Here is a 19,304-nt window from a genome sequence, read left to right on the forward strand (position 1 = left end):
TGTTCTATGTCTGTGATGTGTGTGTTTGTGTTTACTCTGCACGGCTTCCTCTTCCTGTAATGACATCACTTCCCTGCAAAACCGCAAGCAAGCGATGTACATTACCGGAGGTAAACCGCGAAATACCGCAGGGAATAACGCAGGAAAACGCAGTGAACCGCACAGAATTTGCTGCCTGCGTTATTCCCTGCGGGATTTCATGATTAACATTGGAGTCAATGGAGTGAAATCCCGCAGCGATGTGCGGAAAAGAAGTGACATGCACTTGTTTTTGCTGCGGAATTCCCGCAGCAAAACATGCAGCTGTCAAATTCCGCCCAGTGCGCACAGGATTTTTTTTCTCCATAGGATTTGCTGGTGATTCACTGCAGAGATGTTATGAACATTTTCTGCAGCGAAACATGCAGCAAATCCGCGGCAAAATCCGGTAAGTGCGCACATAGCCTTATATAGTAAAGAAAAATGAGAAATGGAAGAAATGTGTGAAAAGAAAGATAGAAAAACTGTGGAAAGAAAACGTTAGAGGAAAAAAAAAAAAAAAAAAAAACAAATTTAGCATGAAGTTCTCTTTTGTTCCACTGGACCCTAAACGGTCAGCCATGATGCCCATCACAGTGTATAGGGCAGAGCAGGTCTATATGTGGCTGCCTGGCAGGTGCCACCCCAGGTTCCATCACCGCTGACATCACCTGCACACGGCCAACTGCCGCTTACTTTCAACTGTCGACTGAAGTGATTGCACAGAAGTCTGCGGATTGAAGGATATTTTTGAGAATGGCGTCCACTGGACATGGAGAAGAAAGCGAGGAGAAGAGACAAGAAAAGAGGAAGAGAGAAGAGCACAGCGTGACCGAATTCAAGAAGATCACGAAGAAGAGGAGACAAGACGAGAGAGGATTGGAGGATGAGATAGCAACACCTGGACACAGCGGAGACCCCGGAACATCCAGCCCCTACACCAGGATCAACATCAGCCGTTACAACATCCACCAGGTCCTGGGAAGGGGCGGTTTCAGCAAAGTGAGTATATTGATTTTTTTCATTTCTTTAAAACCTGAAGTTTTGTGTTTTGTTTTTTAAAACATCTTTTTATTAATTTTCAAAGACTACACTTACAGCTTATTCATATACGTAGAACATACCTTATATTACAGCAGGGGTCTTACACTTGGCTGAGTATAAGGGCCACACATACAAAAGAAAATTAATTTGGGGGGCCGCATTATTTGCTGGACCCAGTCACATTTTTAGCGATCGCATATTTTTTCTAAACGCAGTTGGATCACGTTTTTGAACATTTTTTGCTTTTTTATTATAATAAATGTGCATGTTTTTATTTCAGTTTATATATTAAAAATACTTTTTTTATGGAAAATAAAACCAACATTCTTTATTTTGATTTGTTTTTACATTTTATCCTTCTTGTAAGTAATATTGTTTTACAATTACCACCATATAGTAATTTTGGCCAACATTTTGTAGTCATATTTCCATCCTGGTCCTCATCTTTTAGTAATGTCCCCATCCTTGGTAATCTACCCATATTGTCCCCTTGTAGTATTGTGTCCATATTCTGCCATGTGGTAATGTGCCTATATTGCCCACTTGTAGTAATGTGCCCATATTGCACCCATCTTGTAGTAATGTGCACATATTATCCAATGTGGTAATATGCCCATATGGTGCCCTGTGGTAATGTGCCCATATTGTCCCATGTAGTAATGTGCCCATATTGCCCACTAGTAGTAATGTGCCCAAATTACCCCCTATCTTGTAGTAATGTGCCCATATTGTCCCCCCATCTTGTAATAATATGCCCATATTGTCTTCCATCTTATAGTAATGTTCCCATATTGTCCACATTCTTGTAGTAATGTGCCCATATTGTCCCCCATCTTCACGGTGCATCACCCGTCATGGACTCACACGCTGCTCACAGGAGCGGGTCGGCTGCATACAGATGCATGCAACCGACCCGCTCCTGTGAGCAGAGTGTGAGTCCGTGACGGGTGATGCACCGTGAAACACGCGCAAGATATACGCGCGGTAATCGCAAGTGGGACACCGGCCTTATACATAGTGTGTAAGACTGAATGAGCACTTCTCCATACACCTGTATCTGAACACAGTCCCACAAATGGTGGAATATATCAGTGCATCATGTGCCACATTTAGAGCATGAGTATAAAGTAGTTGTGTTCATATTTGACAGGAGCTGGCTGGCAAATTGTAGCACAATGCACTGGCCCATGAGTGGTGCAGCTCATCCATTGGTTAATTTTTGATTGAATATTCGGGGTGATGTATGCTCTGTGGAAAATCATGAAAGCCAAATCTGTATAGCTACCAGATGAAAGAAATTTATGTTGCAACATTGTGGCTTGTAAAAAATCCTCCACCTTAAATTTTGACATGGCTACCGTCCACCTCAGTGAGCCTGTTGTTCTTCCCTTCCATGACCAAGATCTACGCAATATCAAGTAGATTTGAATAGTTGAGGAAGCCTGATTTCTTGTCCTCCTGATAAAAGTCAAGAACAACAATAGACTGTGAACCAGAAAAAAACCTGTGTGCATGAGTGGAGAGAAGTATACACAGCTAATGCTGGGATGTGTTGCAGTAGGAATAGAAAGAAATTATAAGCTACATAGATTCTTGCACAAACATACACCAGTATATATAAAAGTAACTGAACAGAATCAGTATAAATCTTATTACCTGGAGTATGTAAGGCTGTGCTGCAAAAGTCCCTAAGCACTGGATCCCCTATGCCTGATGCGCGTTTCGCAGTGGCTTCATCAATGAGACATGTATAGATCTCTCCACTCATGCACACAGGTTTTTTTTGGTTGATTCAGTCAGATATATTCAATCTTTCCCTTACATGCTGAACCACAAATAGGTGATATTTATAAGCGATTCTTTGTACTTTCTGCATAATTTTCACTACAGTATATAAATTGCACATACTCACTGGTTGGTTAATCAATTTTGCTTATGTGCTAAAATCACAGACTGGCTATATTTTTAAGCAGCCTCCTGTATTTTTTACATCCTTGGTACACACAATATTTCTTTTTATACATATTATTTGATTGTTCTTGTATGTTTTTGAAATATTTATCTGCATATTTATTACTGTTTGCATAAATTATACATATAACACTTATTTTTGCATGTATTTATTGATCTTTTGACATGGAGTGTACATGGAGTGTTTTTTATTATTAAGCATCTGGAAATTCCCCGGTTTCTGTCTAGTAGCTGAGTATATTCCTTGTTTCTGTACATATTTTTTTCTTTTAAATATGGATGTTTCTTTTCATTAATAAAAATTAAATATATTTTATTTTGATGTTGGCCTCATTTCTGGGGTCCTGAAATACGGACCCGAAGCTGTTGTTGTTCTATATTGAGAAGGTGTTTTTATATCTACTTCGTATTGGCACCTGCTTGTTATAACTCCTGATAAAAGTGTCCATATTTCCCCTGGGCTTGTTAATGAGGTATTTTTGTGCTAGGCTGAAAAAACAGAAGGCTTAGGCTATGTGCGCACTTACCGGATTTTTCGCGGATTTTGCCGCGGATTTGCTGCATGTTTCGCTGCAGAAAATGTTCATAACATCTCTGCAGTGAATCACCAGCAAATCCTATGGAGAAAAAAAAATCCTGTACTGGGCGGAATTTGACAGCTGCATGTTTTGCTGCGGGAATCCCGCAGCAAAAACAAGTGCATGTCACTTCTTTTCCGCACATCGCTGCGGGATTTTACTCCATTGACTCAATGTTAATCAAGAAATCCCGCAGGGAATAACGCAGGCAGCAAATTCTGTGCGGTTCACTGCGTTTTCCTGCGTTATTCCCTGCGGTATTTTGCGGTTTACCTCCGGTAATGTGCATCACTTGCTTGCGGTTTTGCAGGGAAGTGATGTCATTACAGGAAGAGGAAGCCGTGCAGAGAGTAAACACACACATCACAGACACAGACACATCACAGACATAGAACACATAGACACAGACACATAGAACACACATAGAAAGAAAACGGAAATATAGAAAAAAAAGAACGTGGGCTCCGCTGCATATTTACCTTCCAGCCGAGGTAAGCACACAGCGGCGGCCCGGTATTCTCAGGCTGGGGAGGGAGAGGGGCAGGGTTAATGTCCCCCGCCTCACTCCCCCTCCGGCAGCCGAGAATATCAGCCGCAGCTGCCCCGGCACTGTCGCATGCAATATGCGGCACTGCCGGCGTGTCCTCGGCTCTTCTTGCCACCGTGTAGCAGTGGTGGCAAGGTAATACAAGGGGTTAATGGTGATGGGGGACCACCGCCATTAACCCCAGGCTTGATCATGGCAGCGTCTATGTGACAGCTGACATGATCAACCCGTAAGTAAAGTGAAAAAAAACACAGACACCGAAAAATCCTTTATTTTAAATAAAACAAACAAGCCTCGTTCACCATTTTATTAACCCCCCCCCAAACAAAGCTCCGGCGTAATCCAGGTCCGACGTCCAGCGCTGCTTCCATCCAGCCGCGACTGTCACAGACACAGGCTGAATGAAAGCAGCAGAGGTAATTACCGGTCATTTCCCACGGCCGGTAATGTGAACTCACTGCCGACCGTGGGAAATGCAGCGATCTGTCATCTATCTCTCTATCTATCTATCCCTCTGTCTGTCTATCTATCTATCCCTCTATCTATTCTTCTGTCTATCTACTCTCAGAATTAAATGACTTTTTTTTTTTTTTCTTCAATGTGCTTTATTGCATTGAATGCAATAAAGCACATCCCAACCCGCACGCGGCAAAACCGCGGCAATACCGCGAATAATACCGCGGTAAAACCGCAGCAAACCGCGGCAAACCGCATGCGGTTTTCGGGTGCGGTTTCCCGCGGTTTTTTACCGCGGGTGCGGTAATCTTTGAGGGCATGCGGAATTTTCTCAAGAAAATTCCACTTCCCAGTGCGCACAGAGCCTTACCCACAAAAGCCGGAAAGCGGTTCCCTGCCTTCTCATAAGAAATCAATGAGAAATCAGTTTCCATTAAATCCGCAGCGTAAATACAACCCTGCAATGCCAAGGTTTCATAAATCCTCGGAGGGTGACCCTGGAGGAATTTTGGATTCCCAGTAAAGGGATGAAATGGGGAGTTCAGCGTGTTAATGTTACTGAGTTTCCTCGCCTTCCTCCACGTTTGTATAGTGGCCATAGTGTTGGCTGTTCTCTAACTTCACCAGGTAGATCCTTTCTCCAAATGCAGCAACGCTGTTAACGAGACTCGAGGACAAAGCTGTTCCAGATGAACATTGGCAAAGTGAGGTCCTCCCCGCACCCAGTCTACCACATGCCGGAAATGTGCTGCTAAACTGTATCTACCCAGATCGGGAAGATGGACGCCCCCTGCCTCTGTTGGGAGTCGGAGCTTGATTAGTCTTATTCTAGTTAGTGACAGCCGACTGATAATAATAAGGGAATAATCCTGTTAGTAACATTAAACAAATTAAATAAACCTGACAAGAAACTGACCAAAATATATAGACACACAAAAATATACAAAACATGACCATAGGTACAGGAAAGGAAAGGGTTAGTTGTCACAACATTTAGGACATGATGGCTGAGAATAGCCCCAGAGACGCAGTGTGAATGCAGCCCTGTATATGTCAATATATATACAGCGCTGGCCAAAAGTATCGGCACCCCTGCAATTCTGTCAGATAATACTCAGTTTCTTCTTGAAAATGATTGCAATCACAAATTCCTTGGTATTATTATCTTCATTAATTTTGTTTTCAATGGAAAAAAAAAATTGTCATAAAGCCAAATTGGATATAATTCCACACCATACATAAGAAAGGGGATGGACAAAAGTATTGGCACTGCTTGTAAAATCATGTGATGCTTCTCTAATTTGTGTAATTAACAGCACCTGTAACGTACCTGTGGCACCTAACAGGTGTGGGCAATAACTAAATCACACTTGCAGCCAGTTGACATGGATTAAAGTTGACTTAACCTTTGTCCTGTGTCCTTGTGTGTACCACATTGAGCATGGAGAAAAGAAAGAAGACCAAAGAACTGTCTGAGGACTTGAGAATCCAAATTGTGAGGAAGCATGAGCAATCTCAAGGCTACAAGTCCATCTCCAAAGATCTGAAAGTTCCTGTGTCTACGGTGCGCAGTGTCATCAGGAAGTTTAAAGCCCATGGCACTATGGCTAACCTCCCTAGATGTGGAAGGAAAAGAAAAATTGACGAGAGATTTCAATGCAAGATTGTGCGGATGGTGGATAAAGAACCTCGACTAACATCCAAACAAGTTCAAGCTGCCCTGCAGTCCGAGGGTACAACAGTGTCAACCCGTAATATCCGTCGGCGTTTGAATGAAAAGGGACTGTATGGTAGGATACCCAGGAAGACCCCACTTCTTACCCCGAGACATAAAAAAGCCAGGCTGGAGTTTGCCAAAACTTACCTGAGAAAGCCTAAAACGTTTTGGAAGAATGTTCTCTGGTCAGATGAGACAAAAGTAGAGCTTTTTGGGAAAAGCTATCAACATAGAGTTTACAGGAAAAAAAAAAAGAGGCATTCAAAGAAAAGAACACGGTCCCTACAGTCAAACATGGCGGAGGTTCCTTGATGTTTTGGGGTTGCTTTGCTGCCTCTGGCACTGGACTGCTTGACCGTGTGCATGGCATTATGAAGTCTGAAGACTACCAACAAATTTTGCAGCATAATGTAGGGCCCAGTGTGAGAAAGCTGGGTCTTCCTCAGAAGTCATGGGTCTTCCAGCAGGACAATGACCCAAATCACACTTCAAAAAGCAATAGAAAATGGTTTGAGAGAAAGCACTGGAGACTACTAAAGTGGCCAGCAATGAGTCCAGACCTGAATCCCATAGAACACCTGTGGAGAGATCTCAAAATGGCAGTTTGGAGAAGGCCCCCTTCAAATCTCAGGGACCTGGAGCAGTTTGCCAAAGAAGAATGGTCTAAAATTCCAGCGGAGCATTGTAAGAAACTCATTGATGGTTACCGGAAGCGGTTGTTCGCTGTTATTTTGGCTAAAGGTTGAGCAACCAAGTATTAGGCTAAGGCTATGTGTCCACGGTAGAATGTACCTGCGGATTTTTCTGCCTGAAATTCCGCGACTTTCGCGGCAAATCCGCACCCGCGGATTTGCCGCGGATTTTGATGCGGATTTTTTTTTTTTTTTTTCCCCATTCAAAGCCAAAAATCCGCAACAAATCTGCACCAAACAATTGACATGCTGCAGATTTTTCCGGATCAAAATCCGCGGCAAATCCGCAGCGGAAAAATCCGCAGCATGGGCACAGCATTTCCAAAATGCCATTGAAATGGCTTGGAAGTGCTGCTGCTGCAGATTTTCGGCAAATCCGCGGCAAAATCCGCGGTAAATCCGCAGCGTGGGCACATAGCCTTAGGGTGCCAATACTTTTGTCTGGCCCATTTTTGGAGTTTTGTGTGAAATGATCAATGATTTGATTTTTGTTTCATTCTCTTTTGTGTTTTTTCATTGCAAGCAAAATAAATGAAGATAATAATAACAAAGAATTTGTGATTGCAATCATTTTCAAGAAGAAACTGAGTATTATCTGACAGAATTGCAGGGGTGCCAATACTTTTGGCCAGCACTGTAATATATATTATGCTGATAGAGAAAACCCACCCGTCACAGTGAAAAACAGCGTTGCACATGGACACAACAAAAGAGACGCTGGCGCCATGATGGTGCTTACACAGATGCATGCGCTCCACCTTGGACGCTTATAGAGACTGCATCCACAGTTATCATAGATGACGTACGGCGCTTGCGCATCGGCTGCATTCCACAATGGAACATATACCCATGCGCAGAAGAGTGCACCTAGCAAAGGGGCTGTACACACATGGAACTGAAGGGGCGCTTATGCAGTGAATACACATCGCAGTAAAAAACGCCTAATATTCTCTCAACATGCAAAAGCTCCAGAACACGATGCCAGATATACAACGTAAGGTTATCATGGATAACAAACTCAATAGATATAAGAAAGTTATCTATAATACATGGACAAGAATATTTGGACATGATAGTCCTGGGGAAAAATCACTAAAGATAATACATTGATGAAAATATATAAAAAAAAAAAATCAGTTTGATCAATTACTTGTATCAAGGCTGGCGTCAGCACCCAGCACACCCGGGCAAATGCTGGGGCCCGGGCAGCTTGGGGGGCCACTCACAGTCAGCAGGAGCAGATTGTCCATAGCTTTCCTACGGATCTGGGGCAGATTTCCGGGACCATAGAGTGTGCTCCAGCAGGCAGCCTCACTTTGCTGTCTACTGGCACTTTAAACCAATTGAGCACATGTGCATTTGCATTGCAGGCCGGGGATCATCTGTGGGCGAAGCCAGCGCGGAATGCACTTCTGTCCTACAGATGAAGAAGAGCAGCTGCCGGCCCTCAGCGTCCTCTAGTGCTGCCAGCCTGTGCCCTCAGCATACTGCAATGCTGCCAGCCTGTGCCCTCAACATCCTAAAATGCTGCCAGTCTGTGCCATCAGCATCCTGCGGTGCTGCTAGCCTGTACCCTCAGCATCCTGCGGTGCTGCTAGCCTGTGCCCTCAGCATCCTGCGGTGCTGCTAGCCTGTGCCCTCAGCATCCTGCGGTGCTGCCAGCCTGTGCCCTCAGCATCCTGCGGTGCTGCTAGCCTGTGCCCTCAGCATCCTGCGGTGCTGCTAGCCTGTGCCCTCAGCATCCTGCAGTGCTGCCAGCCTGTGCTCTCAACGTGCCCAGGGCCAGTATGTATGACCCACAGTCCCCCAGTAATGTGTATGCTCCCACTAACCCCAGTAATGTGTATGCCCCCCACTGACCCCAGTAATGTATATGCCCCTCACTGACCTTAATAATATGATTGCCCCTCAGCGGACCCAGCAATGTGTATGCCCCTCAGCGGACCCAGCAATGTGTATGCCCCTCAGTAGCCGCAGCAATGTGTATGTCCCTCTGCAGCCCCAGTACTGTGTATGCCACTTACTGACCTCAGTAATGTTTATGCCCCCTCTGATCCTAGTAATGTATATGCCTCCCACTGACCCTATTAATGTATATGCCCCCTACTGACTCCTGTAATGTGATTAAGAGCGGTGCACGCTCGAAACGCGTTCCATCTAACAACCCCCGAACCACCATGGGGATTTTTATCTTCAGGATTTGATTCCTTGAAACTTTTAATGCATATCCAATAAAAAGAAATCTTTTATATATCACTGGACGTCCAGGCCGTCTGCCTGCCTGACTGTTTAAGGGCCCTGGGCTCCAACCCAGGCCCAACGCAGAGCTGTACTGAACTCCTCAACTACCACTCTCCAACTCCACTTCAACACTCCAACTAACTAACTGCTGTTTCCCTGCCTCAGGCCAGCAGACTCCTCGGTGGGCGTGTCTTTCCACCTGACTCCTCCCACCTGGTGTGCCTGTCTAACATTGAGGGAGGCAATCAGGGCTTTATGTTTGACTGGTGTTACCTGTCTAGTGTGGTGGGGGTGTAGGTGGTGTAGTGGCCTGTGACCCCTGGGGTGTCCAGGGCGTCACACATGCGCCCTCGCTTCTTCAGATCTCGTTATGACTGCGGGAGCGCACGCGGTCACAACAGGACTGGAGAGCAGCTGATCTTACCCCAATTAGCTGTAGCTACGATATCGTCTGCTGCAGCAAATCGGTAAGATCAGCTGTTCTCCAGTCCTGTTGTGACCGCGCGCGGTCTTAAAGAGATCTGAAGAAGCGAAGGCGCATGTGTCGCCCTCTCAGGCACAAAACTAGGTAATGCGGGCTTCAAAAACATGGCGCTGGAGATAAGCGCTATGCACAGGTGCCAACTCCGACGCCATGTTACTGAATAGAGAAATTTGCATACAGCCAGAGAGAGAGGGAGGAACAGGCGACGAGGGGGGGGGAATCATGTACATAACCCGCCAGGATATTATCTGGAGAAGTGCACACGTGAATCAAAAAAATGATGAATTTTCAAACTTCATAAACTTGGATTTCACAGCCTAAACATCCGAGCTGCCCACTAATGGTATGTACAGCCTGTGCCTGATGGTGCCAGTACTGCACTGGCTTTACCTTATATACCAAAATCCTGATGTTTGGTTCCCTTTAATAAAGTCTTGTGCCGTCTGACAAGTTAAGGGTTACTATGTTTTTATTTATGTTAGGAGCATTAACCCCTTTACGACCGCCGATACGCCTTTTAACGGCGGTAAATAAGGGTACTTTTTCCGATCCGCCGCTTTTTAACGGCGGTCGTAAAAAAGGGTCTAGCGCCCCCCAGAGTCAGAAAATTTCCGGGGTCTCAGCTGCCGGGGGTAGCTGAGACCCTGGAGATCATGATTCGGGCCGGTTTTTCCGGTCCCCGCTCACCTGATGACCGGTATACACCGTATACCGATCATCAAGTTATAGTAAATGACCGCGCCGGTAAAAAATGATTTATCTCCCATCTGGCATGATCAAACATGCCAGATGGGAGATAAATCTTTTTCCCGGTTCCCTCCGGTCCCCCGGTGTCCCCAAAGTGCCCCCCCCGACCCCCAACCCCCTCCCGAAAATCCAAGATGGCCGCGCGCACCGGCGATCACAGCAGCGCGCCGGCCGCATTTCCACTGTTCCTATGGTTTCTGTCGTATGTGCCATAACACATACGACAGAAACCTGCTCCCTAGGCCCTGCCGGGTCCCCCCCCTGGTGTCCCCCGGTGTCCCCCGGTGTCATACATACCGGAGCGCTGATCCCCCGCGGCCCCCTCCTCCGGCTCCTTCTCTGCAGACTCCGGTCACATGAGCAGAGCGCAGCTGTCAGCTTCCTGTGTTCAGGACGCTGGCTGCTCGCACTCTGCAGCTGTGACCCAGGGAGGGTGGGTGCAGATTCTTTGCACCCACTCTCCTCAAATGGAGGGTCTGCCCTCCTAGAAAATGGGGGATACGTTCCCTGAACGTGTCCCCCATATTCTAGAAGGTCCAGAGACGACGTGGGACATCCAAATGGATTATTGTGGATTTTTTTTTTTTCTTTTCAATAAATTGGTCAATCAGGGAATGTTTGGGGGAGTGTTTTTTCAAATAAATTTTTTTTTGTTGTCAATTTTTTTTTTATTACTGTCAATTAGTTATGTCGGGTATCTGATAGACGCCGTGACATAACTAATTGCTGGGCTTGATGCCAGGTGACATTACACACCTGGTATCAACCCCATTCATTACCCCGTTAGCCAACGCACCAGGGCGCGGGATGAGCTGGGGCGAAGCGCCAGAATTGGCGCATCTAATGGATGCGCCACTTCTGGGGCGGCTGCGGCCTGCTATTTTTAGGCTGGGAAGAGTCCAATAACCGTGGCTCTTCCCATCCTGAGAATACCAGACCCCAGCTGTCAGCTTCACCTTGGCTGGTGATCTAATTTGGGGGGACCCCACGTTTGTTTTTTTTTTTTAATTATTTATTTATAAATAATTAAAAAAAAAAAAACAGCTTGGGGAGCCCTCCAAATTGATCACCAGACAAGATGAAGCTGTCAGCTGTGGTTTGCAGGCTACAGCTGTCTGCTTTACCCTAGCTGGCTATCAAAAATAGGGGGGACCCCACGTCATTTATTTTAATTCTTTTTTTTTTTTTTGGGCTAAATACAAGGCTAGGCATCCTTTAGTGTCACATGAAAGGCACTAAAGGGCGCCAGCTTAGAATATGCAGGGGGGTGGGACGTTATATATGTTTGACATCTATCCATTCATCCATTGTAGCATTTTACGCTGTGTGCCCACAATCAGGGTTTGCAACGTTTCGGGCGCAGAGTGTTTTCCCTGCGTCCATAACGCTGCGTTGTGCAGTAGAAGCACAGTGGCAGGATTTTTAGAAATCCCGTGCCCACTGTGTTTCTTTTCTCCGCAGCATAAATCGACCTGTGGCGCAGCTTCCCGAGCCTCAGGATGTCAATTTATGCTGAGGAGATGAGTGTTCTTTGCAGGTAGAATAGAACTAAAGTCCACAGCAGCCTGAACCCAAATCGTGGGCATGGGCAGCTGCGTTCTCCCGTGGACAACACTCACATTTCTGCAGGAGGCTGACACTGGGTACTAGACGCCGTGTCGCTGGATCATGGCCACATAGCCTAAAGGCTACTTTACACGCTGCGATATCGGTCCCGATATCGCTAGCGTGGGTACCCGCCCCCATCTGTTGTGCGACACGGGCAATCGCTGCCCGTGCCGCACAACATCGCGCAGATGCGTCACACATACTTACCTGCCCGGCGACGTCGCTGTGACCGGCAAACCGCCTCCTTTCTAAGGGGGCGGTCCGTGTGGCGTCACAGTGACGTCACTGAGCGGCCGCCCAATAGAAGCGGAGGGGCGGAGATGAGTGGCCGGAACATCCCGCCCACCTCCTTCCTTCCTCATAGCGGCCGGGAGGCAGGTAAGGGGAGCTTCCTCGTTCCTGCGGCGTCACACATAGCGATGTGTGCTGCCGCAGGAGCGACGAACTACATCGTTACTGCTGCAGTAACGATAATCGAGAATGGACCCCCATGTCACCGATGAGCGATTTTGCACGTTTTTGCAACGATGCAAAATCGCTCATCGGTGTCACACGCAGCAACATCGCTAATGCGGCCGGATGTGCGTCACCAATTCCGTGACCCTAACGACTCCGCATTAGCGATGTCGCAGCGTGTAAAGCCCCCTTAACAGTGAGAAATTTTTTGCTACAGCAACAGTTTTGTGAAGTACCTGTGGATTCAAAATGTTTACTATACTCCTGAATAAAATCCTTGAGGGGTCCAGTTTCCAAAATGAGGTCACTTGTGGGGGGTTTCTGATGTATAGGTGCCCAAGGGGCCCTGCTAATGTGACATGGTGCGTGCAATTTACTTCAACTTTTCCAAAATTCAAATGGTGCTCCTTCCATTCCAAGCCCTCCCATTTATCCAAACAAAGGTTTTTGGCCACATGTGTGGTATCCCTGCGCTCACAAGAAATTAGATAACAACCTGTGGGGTACACGTTTTGTTGTTGCCTCTTGAAAAAGTGAAAAATGTGTCGCTAAATCAACATTTTTGTGAAAAAAATGAAAATTTCAATATGGCAACCTAAGCTTATCAAATTCTGTGAAGTATTCGTGGATTCAAAATGCTCAATATACACCTAGATTAAAGCCTTGAGGGGTCTTATTTCCAGAATGGGGTCACTTGTGGGGGACCTCCACTGCTTAGGCACCTCAGGGGTTCTCCTAATGCAACATGGCGTCCGCTATTGATTCCAGCCAATTTTGCAGTCAAATTGCACTCCTTCTCTTCTGAGCCCTGTAGTGTGCCCAAACAGTTGATTTCCACCACATACAAGATATCAACAAACTCAGGAGAAATTGCGCAATAAATTTCATGGTGATTTTTTTCCTGTTACCCTTGTGAAAAAAAAAGCTACCTGGTTGAAGTAACAATTTTGTGGTAAAATTTTATTTTTTTATTTTCATGGCTCAACGTTATAAACTTCTGTAAAGCACCTGGGGGTTCAGGGTACTCACCAAACATCAAGATAAATTCCTTGAGGGGCCTAGTTTCCAATATGGGGTCACTTGTGGTGTTTTTTTGCTGTTTACGTACCTTAGGGGTCCTCCAAATGCGACATGGTGCCCGCAATCTTTTTCAGCCAAATTTCCTTTCCAAAATTCAAATATTGCTCCTTCCGTTCCAAGCCCTCCCATTTCTCCAAACAAAGGTTTCAGACCACAAGTGAGGTATCACCGCGCTCATAAAAAAGTGGGTAACAAACATTGGGGTCACATTTTTGGAATTACCTCTTGAAAAAGTGAAAAAATTGATGCTAAAGCAACATTTTTGAGAAAAAAATGAAAATTTTCAATGTGACAACGTAACGTTATCAAAATCTGTGAAGTACCTGTGGATCCAAAATGCTCACTATACCCCTAGATAGAAGCCTTAAGGGGTCTAGTTTCCAAAATGGTGTCACTTGTAAGGGGTTTCTGCTGTTTAGGTACCTTGGCGGACATGTAAATGCAACATGGTGCCCGCAATCTATTTCAGCCAAATTTGCTTTCCAAAATTCAAATATTGCTCCTTCTGTTCCGAGCCCTCCCATTTGTCCAAACAAAGGTTTCTGACCACATGTGGGGTATTGGCGCGTTCATAAGAAAGTGGGTAACAAGTTTTGGGGTTCATTTTGTTGTGTTATTTCTTCTAAAAGTGAATAAATTTGGGGTAGAGCGACATTTTAGGTAAAATTTTATTTTTTGCTTTTTTTCATTCCACTTTGCTTTAGTTCCTGTGAAGCACCTGAAGGGTTAATAAACTTCTTGGATGTGGTTTTGAGTACTTTGAGGCGTGCTGTTTTGAGAATGGTGTCACTTTTAGGTATTTTCTGTCACTTAGGCCTCTCAAAGTCACTTCAAATGTGATGTGGTCCCTAAAAAAATGGTTTTGTGAATTTTGTTGAAAAAATGGGAAATTGCTGATGAACTTTGACCCCTTCTAACTTCCTAACCCCAAAACATTTTGTTTCAGAAATTGCGCTAATGTAAAGTAGACATGTGGGAAATGTTATTTATTAACTGTTTTGTGTGACATAACTCTCTGGGTTAAGGGCATAAAAATTAAAAGTTTGAAAATTGCAAAATTTTCAAAATTTTCATCAAATTTCCGATTTTTTCACAAATAAAAGCAAAAAATATCGTTCTAAATTTATAACTATCATGAAGTACAATATGTCACGAAAAAACAATGTCAGAATCACCGGGATCCGTTGAAGCGTTCCAGAGTTATGACCTCATAAAGTGACACTGGTCAGAATTGCAAAAAATGGCCTGGTCATTAAGTACAAAACTGGCTTCGTCCTTAAGGGGTTAAAGGGGTTGTCCAAGTTTGTGATGAATCTGCAGTCACAGTGTGCACACTGCACATTGTCAGGATTCTCTGGTGCCAGCGATGAGAGTGGGAGGTTACGAAGCTGCAAGTATGCAATTTACATAGATGGGGAAAAGACATGCTCAATGAAAATGAACAGACTGAGGCTGAACACATCAAATCAGAATGTGGCCAGACGTAGATAAATCTCATACTTGTGCTCACATGATCGTCCACTCTCGTCACTGACACCGGAGAATCCTGAAAGTGTGCAGAGCATGCATGGTAAGAATTCAGAAGCCTGAAGTCACAAATAGATTCACTGCAGACATTCATCTCAAGCCTGGACAAGCTCTTGAATTATAAAATTAAGCAGTGTAGTATCATCAGTTCTAATAGCATGTAATATTCTCACTGTCAGGATTCAGCTCTGCTCGCTGGTTTCTGCAGTCATCACATGGCTACTCCACTCATATGTGACTTTCATACATGCATCTGACAATTAGCTTTTCTTTCTACATTTCTCATTAAACACAGAGAATTATTAGGAGAAGCTCATCATCACATGACTGTAAGTATGCAAATCACATATGAGTGATTGGTCACATGACGACCACCCAAAGTGCTTGGTGAGTGGGAAGGGGGGGGGGCGCCAAACTGCATTCTTGTCCCGGGTGCTGGAAAGCCTAGATACACCTCTGATTACGCCTTTACATTCTACTAGGTACCTTTAATTGCATGGAGCTGCCCTTACCCACAATTTATCCATAGTAAGTTCTGTGAATATGGAGCTTCCCTGTAGATTATGGAGACGTCACAGTGACATGAACCTAGTGACACTTGTTGTCCCTCTGCATATACGAGTGTAGGGATGTTGCTTCAAAAACGCCAGTCCAAGGGGCCGAGAATTGGCCAGATATCCAACTTACTTTCTCCCCTGTTATAATGACTGCATCAGTGAGGCAGGGGTTAATAAACTAGAACCCGCTGTTAGATTCCGGTTTATCTGCCTTTGTATATTATGGCAGGTCTTGTGCTACTGCAGCAGCCTCGTGGGCAAGATGTCGCCTGCGGGGATGTAGCTCCTCCTCTTAAGCTTTGGCCCTACGTCTCTGGTTATCCTCCTATCAGATCCCACCACCGATGGGCTCCCAAGGATCTCAGCTCTCCCCTTGCCCCTCACTCACAGTTTCTATAGAGACCAGCTTGATCGCAGGACTCTGCGCTGTTGGTTTGTGGTGCGGTCATTTATTGTCCTGCGCGCAGCAATTGATGCTGCTCGCACGACTCGCGCCCTGGACCCCAGGGAATGCAGGAAAGCCGGGTCAACTCTGCTCTGCCCTTGTCCTGACCTTATCTTATCCATCCCCTTCAGACACCTTCTAAGTATTTTCCATTTATTTTTCCAGGTGGTCCTGGCATCAGTCCCCGGCCGTAACATCCAAATGGCCATTAAAATGATCACCAAAAAGGAGGACAATGAAAACATCATCATGAGAGAGCGGCGGATGCTCCTGGCGGCCAGAGACTGCCCGTTCTTATGCCACCTCTATGCCGCACATCAGTCTCTGAGCAGGGCCTATTTCATCACGGAGTATCTGCCCGGTGGCAGCCTGGATGATCTGATCAGAATGTGCGGCTGCCTGAACATCGGCAATGTTAGGTGAGAGAGCAGAAAAATACCTAAAAAAAACCCCCTAGAAGGATGGAAAACAATATGGGGTCGGGGTGTAGCTAAGGGAGTGTTAGCAGGACATATTTTTAGGAGGTGGGGTGCCATGGTATATGGGGATTGTTTCAGAAGGATTTGACGACATTGATAATTCACTCTGTTCTCTTCATCAGATTCTACACAGCAGAGATAGTATGTGGCCTCCAGTTCCTCCATGGACAAAACATCGTCCACCGGTAAGCAGAACTTTCCTTTCTCTGTCCCCTTTGAATGCTAGAAATATTGCCCCCCACTTTCCTGGAGGGCTGTCTGGCTATTCTACCTTCCAGTGACCCTCCACCCATCTCTTATATCACTGAGCAGATTTCTTATTCTGTTTTCTTATTTCATTGCAGAGATATCAAGCCAGAAAACATCATGTTGGATGCAGATGGCCACATCCGTATAATCGACCTGGGGTTCGCCATTGATGGCGTCACCGCCTCCAATACCATCTCTGGAGTGACGGGAACATTCCCTTACATGGCCCCTGAGGTGCTTCATAGACAACAATATGGCGCAGCAGTGGACTGGTGGAGCCTGGGGATTGTAGTGTCCAGGATGGCAACAGGACGCTCCCCATTTTACTATGGCACAGTCAAGAAAATGGCTTACAAATCCATCACCACCGAAAAGCCAAAGTTTCCATCCTGGCTTGATGCTGAAGTGAAACATCTCATCAAGAAACTGCTGCGCAAAGACCCTCAGAAGCGGCTGGGTGTGTGCGGTAACATCCGAGCGCATCCATTCTTTAACACTATCGGCTGGGAGGATCTGGAGAGAAGGAGAGCACGGCCGCCATTTATACCATTCAGGCCAGTTCTGGAGAACCATCATCTGCAGTGGCCGGAGCAGCAAGTCCATCACCCAGTGGCCGAATTTACCTACATGTCACCAAGCTGGGCCAGGTAAGGACCTCCTCCTCTGGGGACAACTCCCATCAGGTGTTGTTCTAACATTGCAGTAATCATCATCCAACTTGTCTTTTTTCCCTTTTTCTGTTAATAACTATGTTGTTTCTGATTTTCTTAGGTGGATGAAAAGATCTGGACTGTGAAAGAATCCACGACCATCTGGTGAGTGACCACTGCACACACAGGACACCTATTATATCAGAATATTGTATCTGATGTTACTTAGGGGAATAGTTCATGATAAAGACCATTCCTCTAAGATAACAGAAGATCTGGAAGATAGAAAATTTCATGTTTCTTCTGATTTCTTCCAGGATGAGCCCGTGCCAACTGCCCAGAACTTCTTGCCTCCTGACCCATGCCTCATGTCTCTGCTGCTGTATGTCACCACGGCTGCCCATCAACACCATCTCTCTCTACACCATCTTCATGCCGCACCATTGCTATCATTTTGCTGCCCCAGACCCTCTACTTGGCCTCCTCCAATCCTCGGCTGGCATCGGACATCACTCCAGCCTGAAGATCTTCTTCCCCCAGGAGCGGCCTGTGCTAAGTGTCCATCAAGTGACTTCAGTAATAATAGTCGTATCCTGTAGTCCAGCGGCAGACGAACAGCAGAATATGCAGGAGCGGCTATTATTCCTGAATTCACCATAGCACAGGCCTGGTAAGTACCGCACCCATCACACATTACATCACACACTACATAATAGGTATAGGCACACACATAGCACGCAGTAATCTGAGCACTTAGATTTAGTACATAGTCTGGCTTTGATCCTGGGATTTCATCTGATCGCCATATTTGGGGTCAGGAAGGAATTTTTCCCCCTACTATGAGGACAATTGGCCCATTCCTCCTAGGGGGTTTTTGCCTTCCTTTGGATCAATACGGCCTTAAATAGGCTTAGTATAGGAAACTAGTAAAGAAAAAAAGTTTTAAAAAACATTAAAATGTTTTTTTATTTTAGTTTAAAATGATCTTGCAACTATAACAATAATTAGCTCATGTAAATAAAAATGATTCTTTCCCATTTCACTTATATTACACAAGTTAGGTACAATACACAAGTTAGGTACAATACACAAGTTAGGTACAATACACAAGTTAGGTATCTGCCTTTGATCCTGGGATTTAATCTGATTGCCATATTTGGGGTCAGGAAGGAATTTTCCCCCCTGATATGAGGACAATTGGCCCATTCTTCACAGGGGGTTTTCGCCTTCCTTTGGATCAACACGGCCCATATATACACTTAGTGTGCTAAATTGATAAGTAGGTAAACACAGTTTGAGAGCATAAAATAAAAACTATAAAATAAATTTAAACTAGTTGAAAAAAAATGTAATTTAAACCAAACATAGAAATAAAAAATTAGTCCAAACATGTAAGAATAATTCATGATATTTTTTAAAATTTTCACTTAGATTTCACAGGTTAGGTATATAAGTAGAATAAAAAAAATTATATTTTTTCACTAGATAGGTATCGGCCATTGATCCTGGGATTTATTCTGATCGCCATATTTGGGGTCGGGAAGGAATTTTCCCCCCTGATATGAGGACAATTGGCCCATTCCTCACAGGGGGTTTTCGCCTTCCTTTGGATCAATGCGGCCCATAAATAGGTTTAATCTGATAAATAATTTACACACTCACAATATAATAAAATATAAAGTAACCCCATCTATAAATAAAATCTTCTTTTTAGCCCTCTACATCTTTGTGCTTGTCTTTATTTCCTTGGACATCCAT

General features: G+C 45.0%; 1 protein-coding gene across 1 annotated transcript; it reads left to right on the forward strand.

The window, feature by feature from the left end:
• The first annotated feature begins 774 nt into the window (after positions 1-774).
• On the forward strand, positions 775-18,206 carry LOC142297306 (protein kinase C delta type-like). The gene is made up of 7 exons (XM_075341545.1): positions 775-1,020; positions 16,334-16,587; positions 16,770-16,832; positions 16,992-17,353; positions 17,407-17,543; positions 17,668-17,711; positions 17,864-18,206. Exons 1-7 carry the CDS (start codon positions 775-777, stop codon positions 18,204-18,206), a joined length of 1,449 nt encoding a protein of 482 aa, XP_075197660.1.
• Positions 18,207-19,304: the final 1,098 nt, after the last annotated feature.

Source organism: Anomaloglossus baeobatrachus, chromosome 3 (genome assembly GCF_048569485.1).
Source record: "Anomaloglossus baeobatrachus isolate aAnoBae1 chromosome 3, aAnoBae1.hap1, whole genome shotgun sequence".
NCBI lineage: Eukaryota > Metazoa > Chordata > Amphibia > Anura > Aromobatidae > Anomaloglossus > Anomaloglossus baeobatrachus.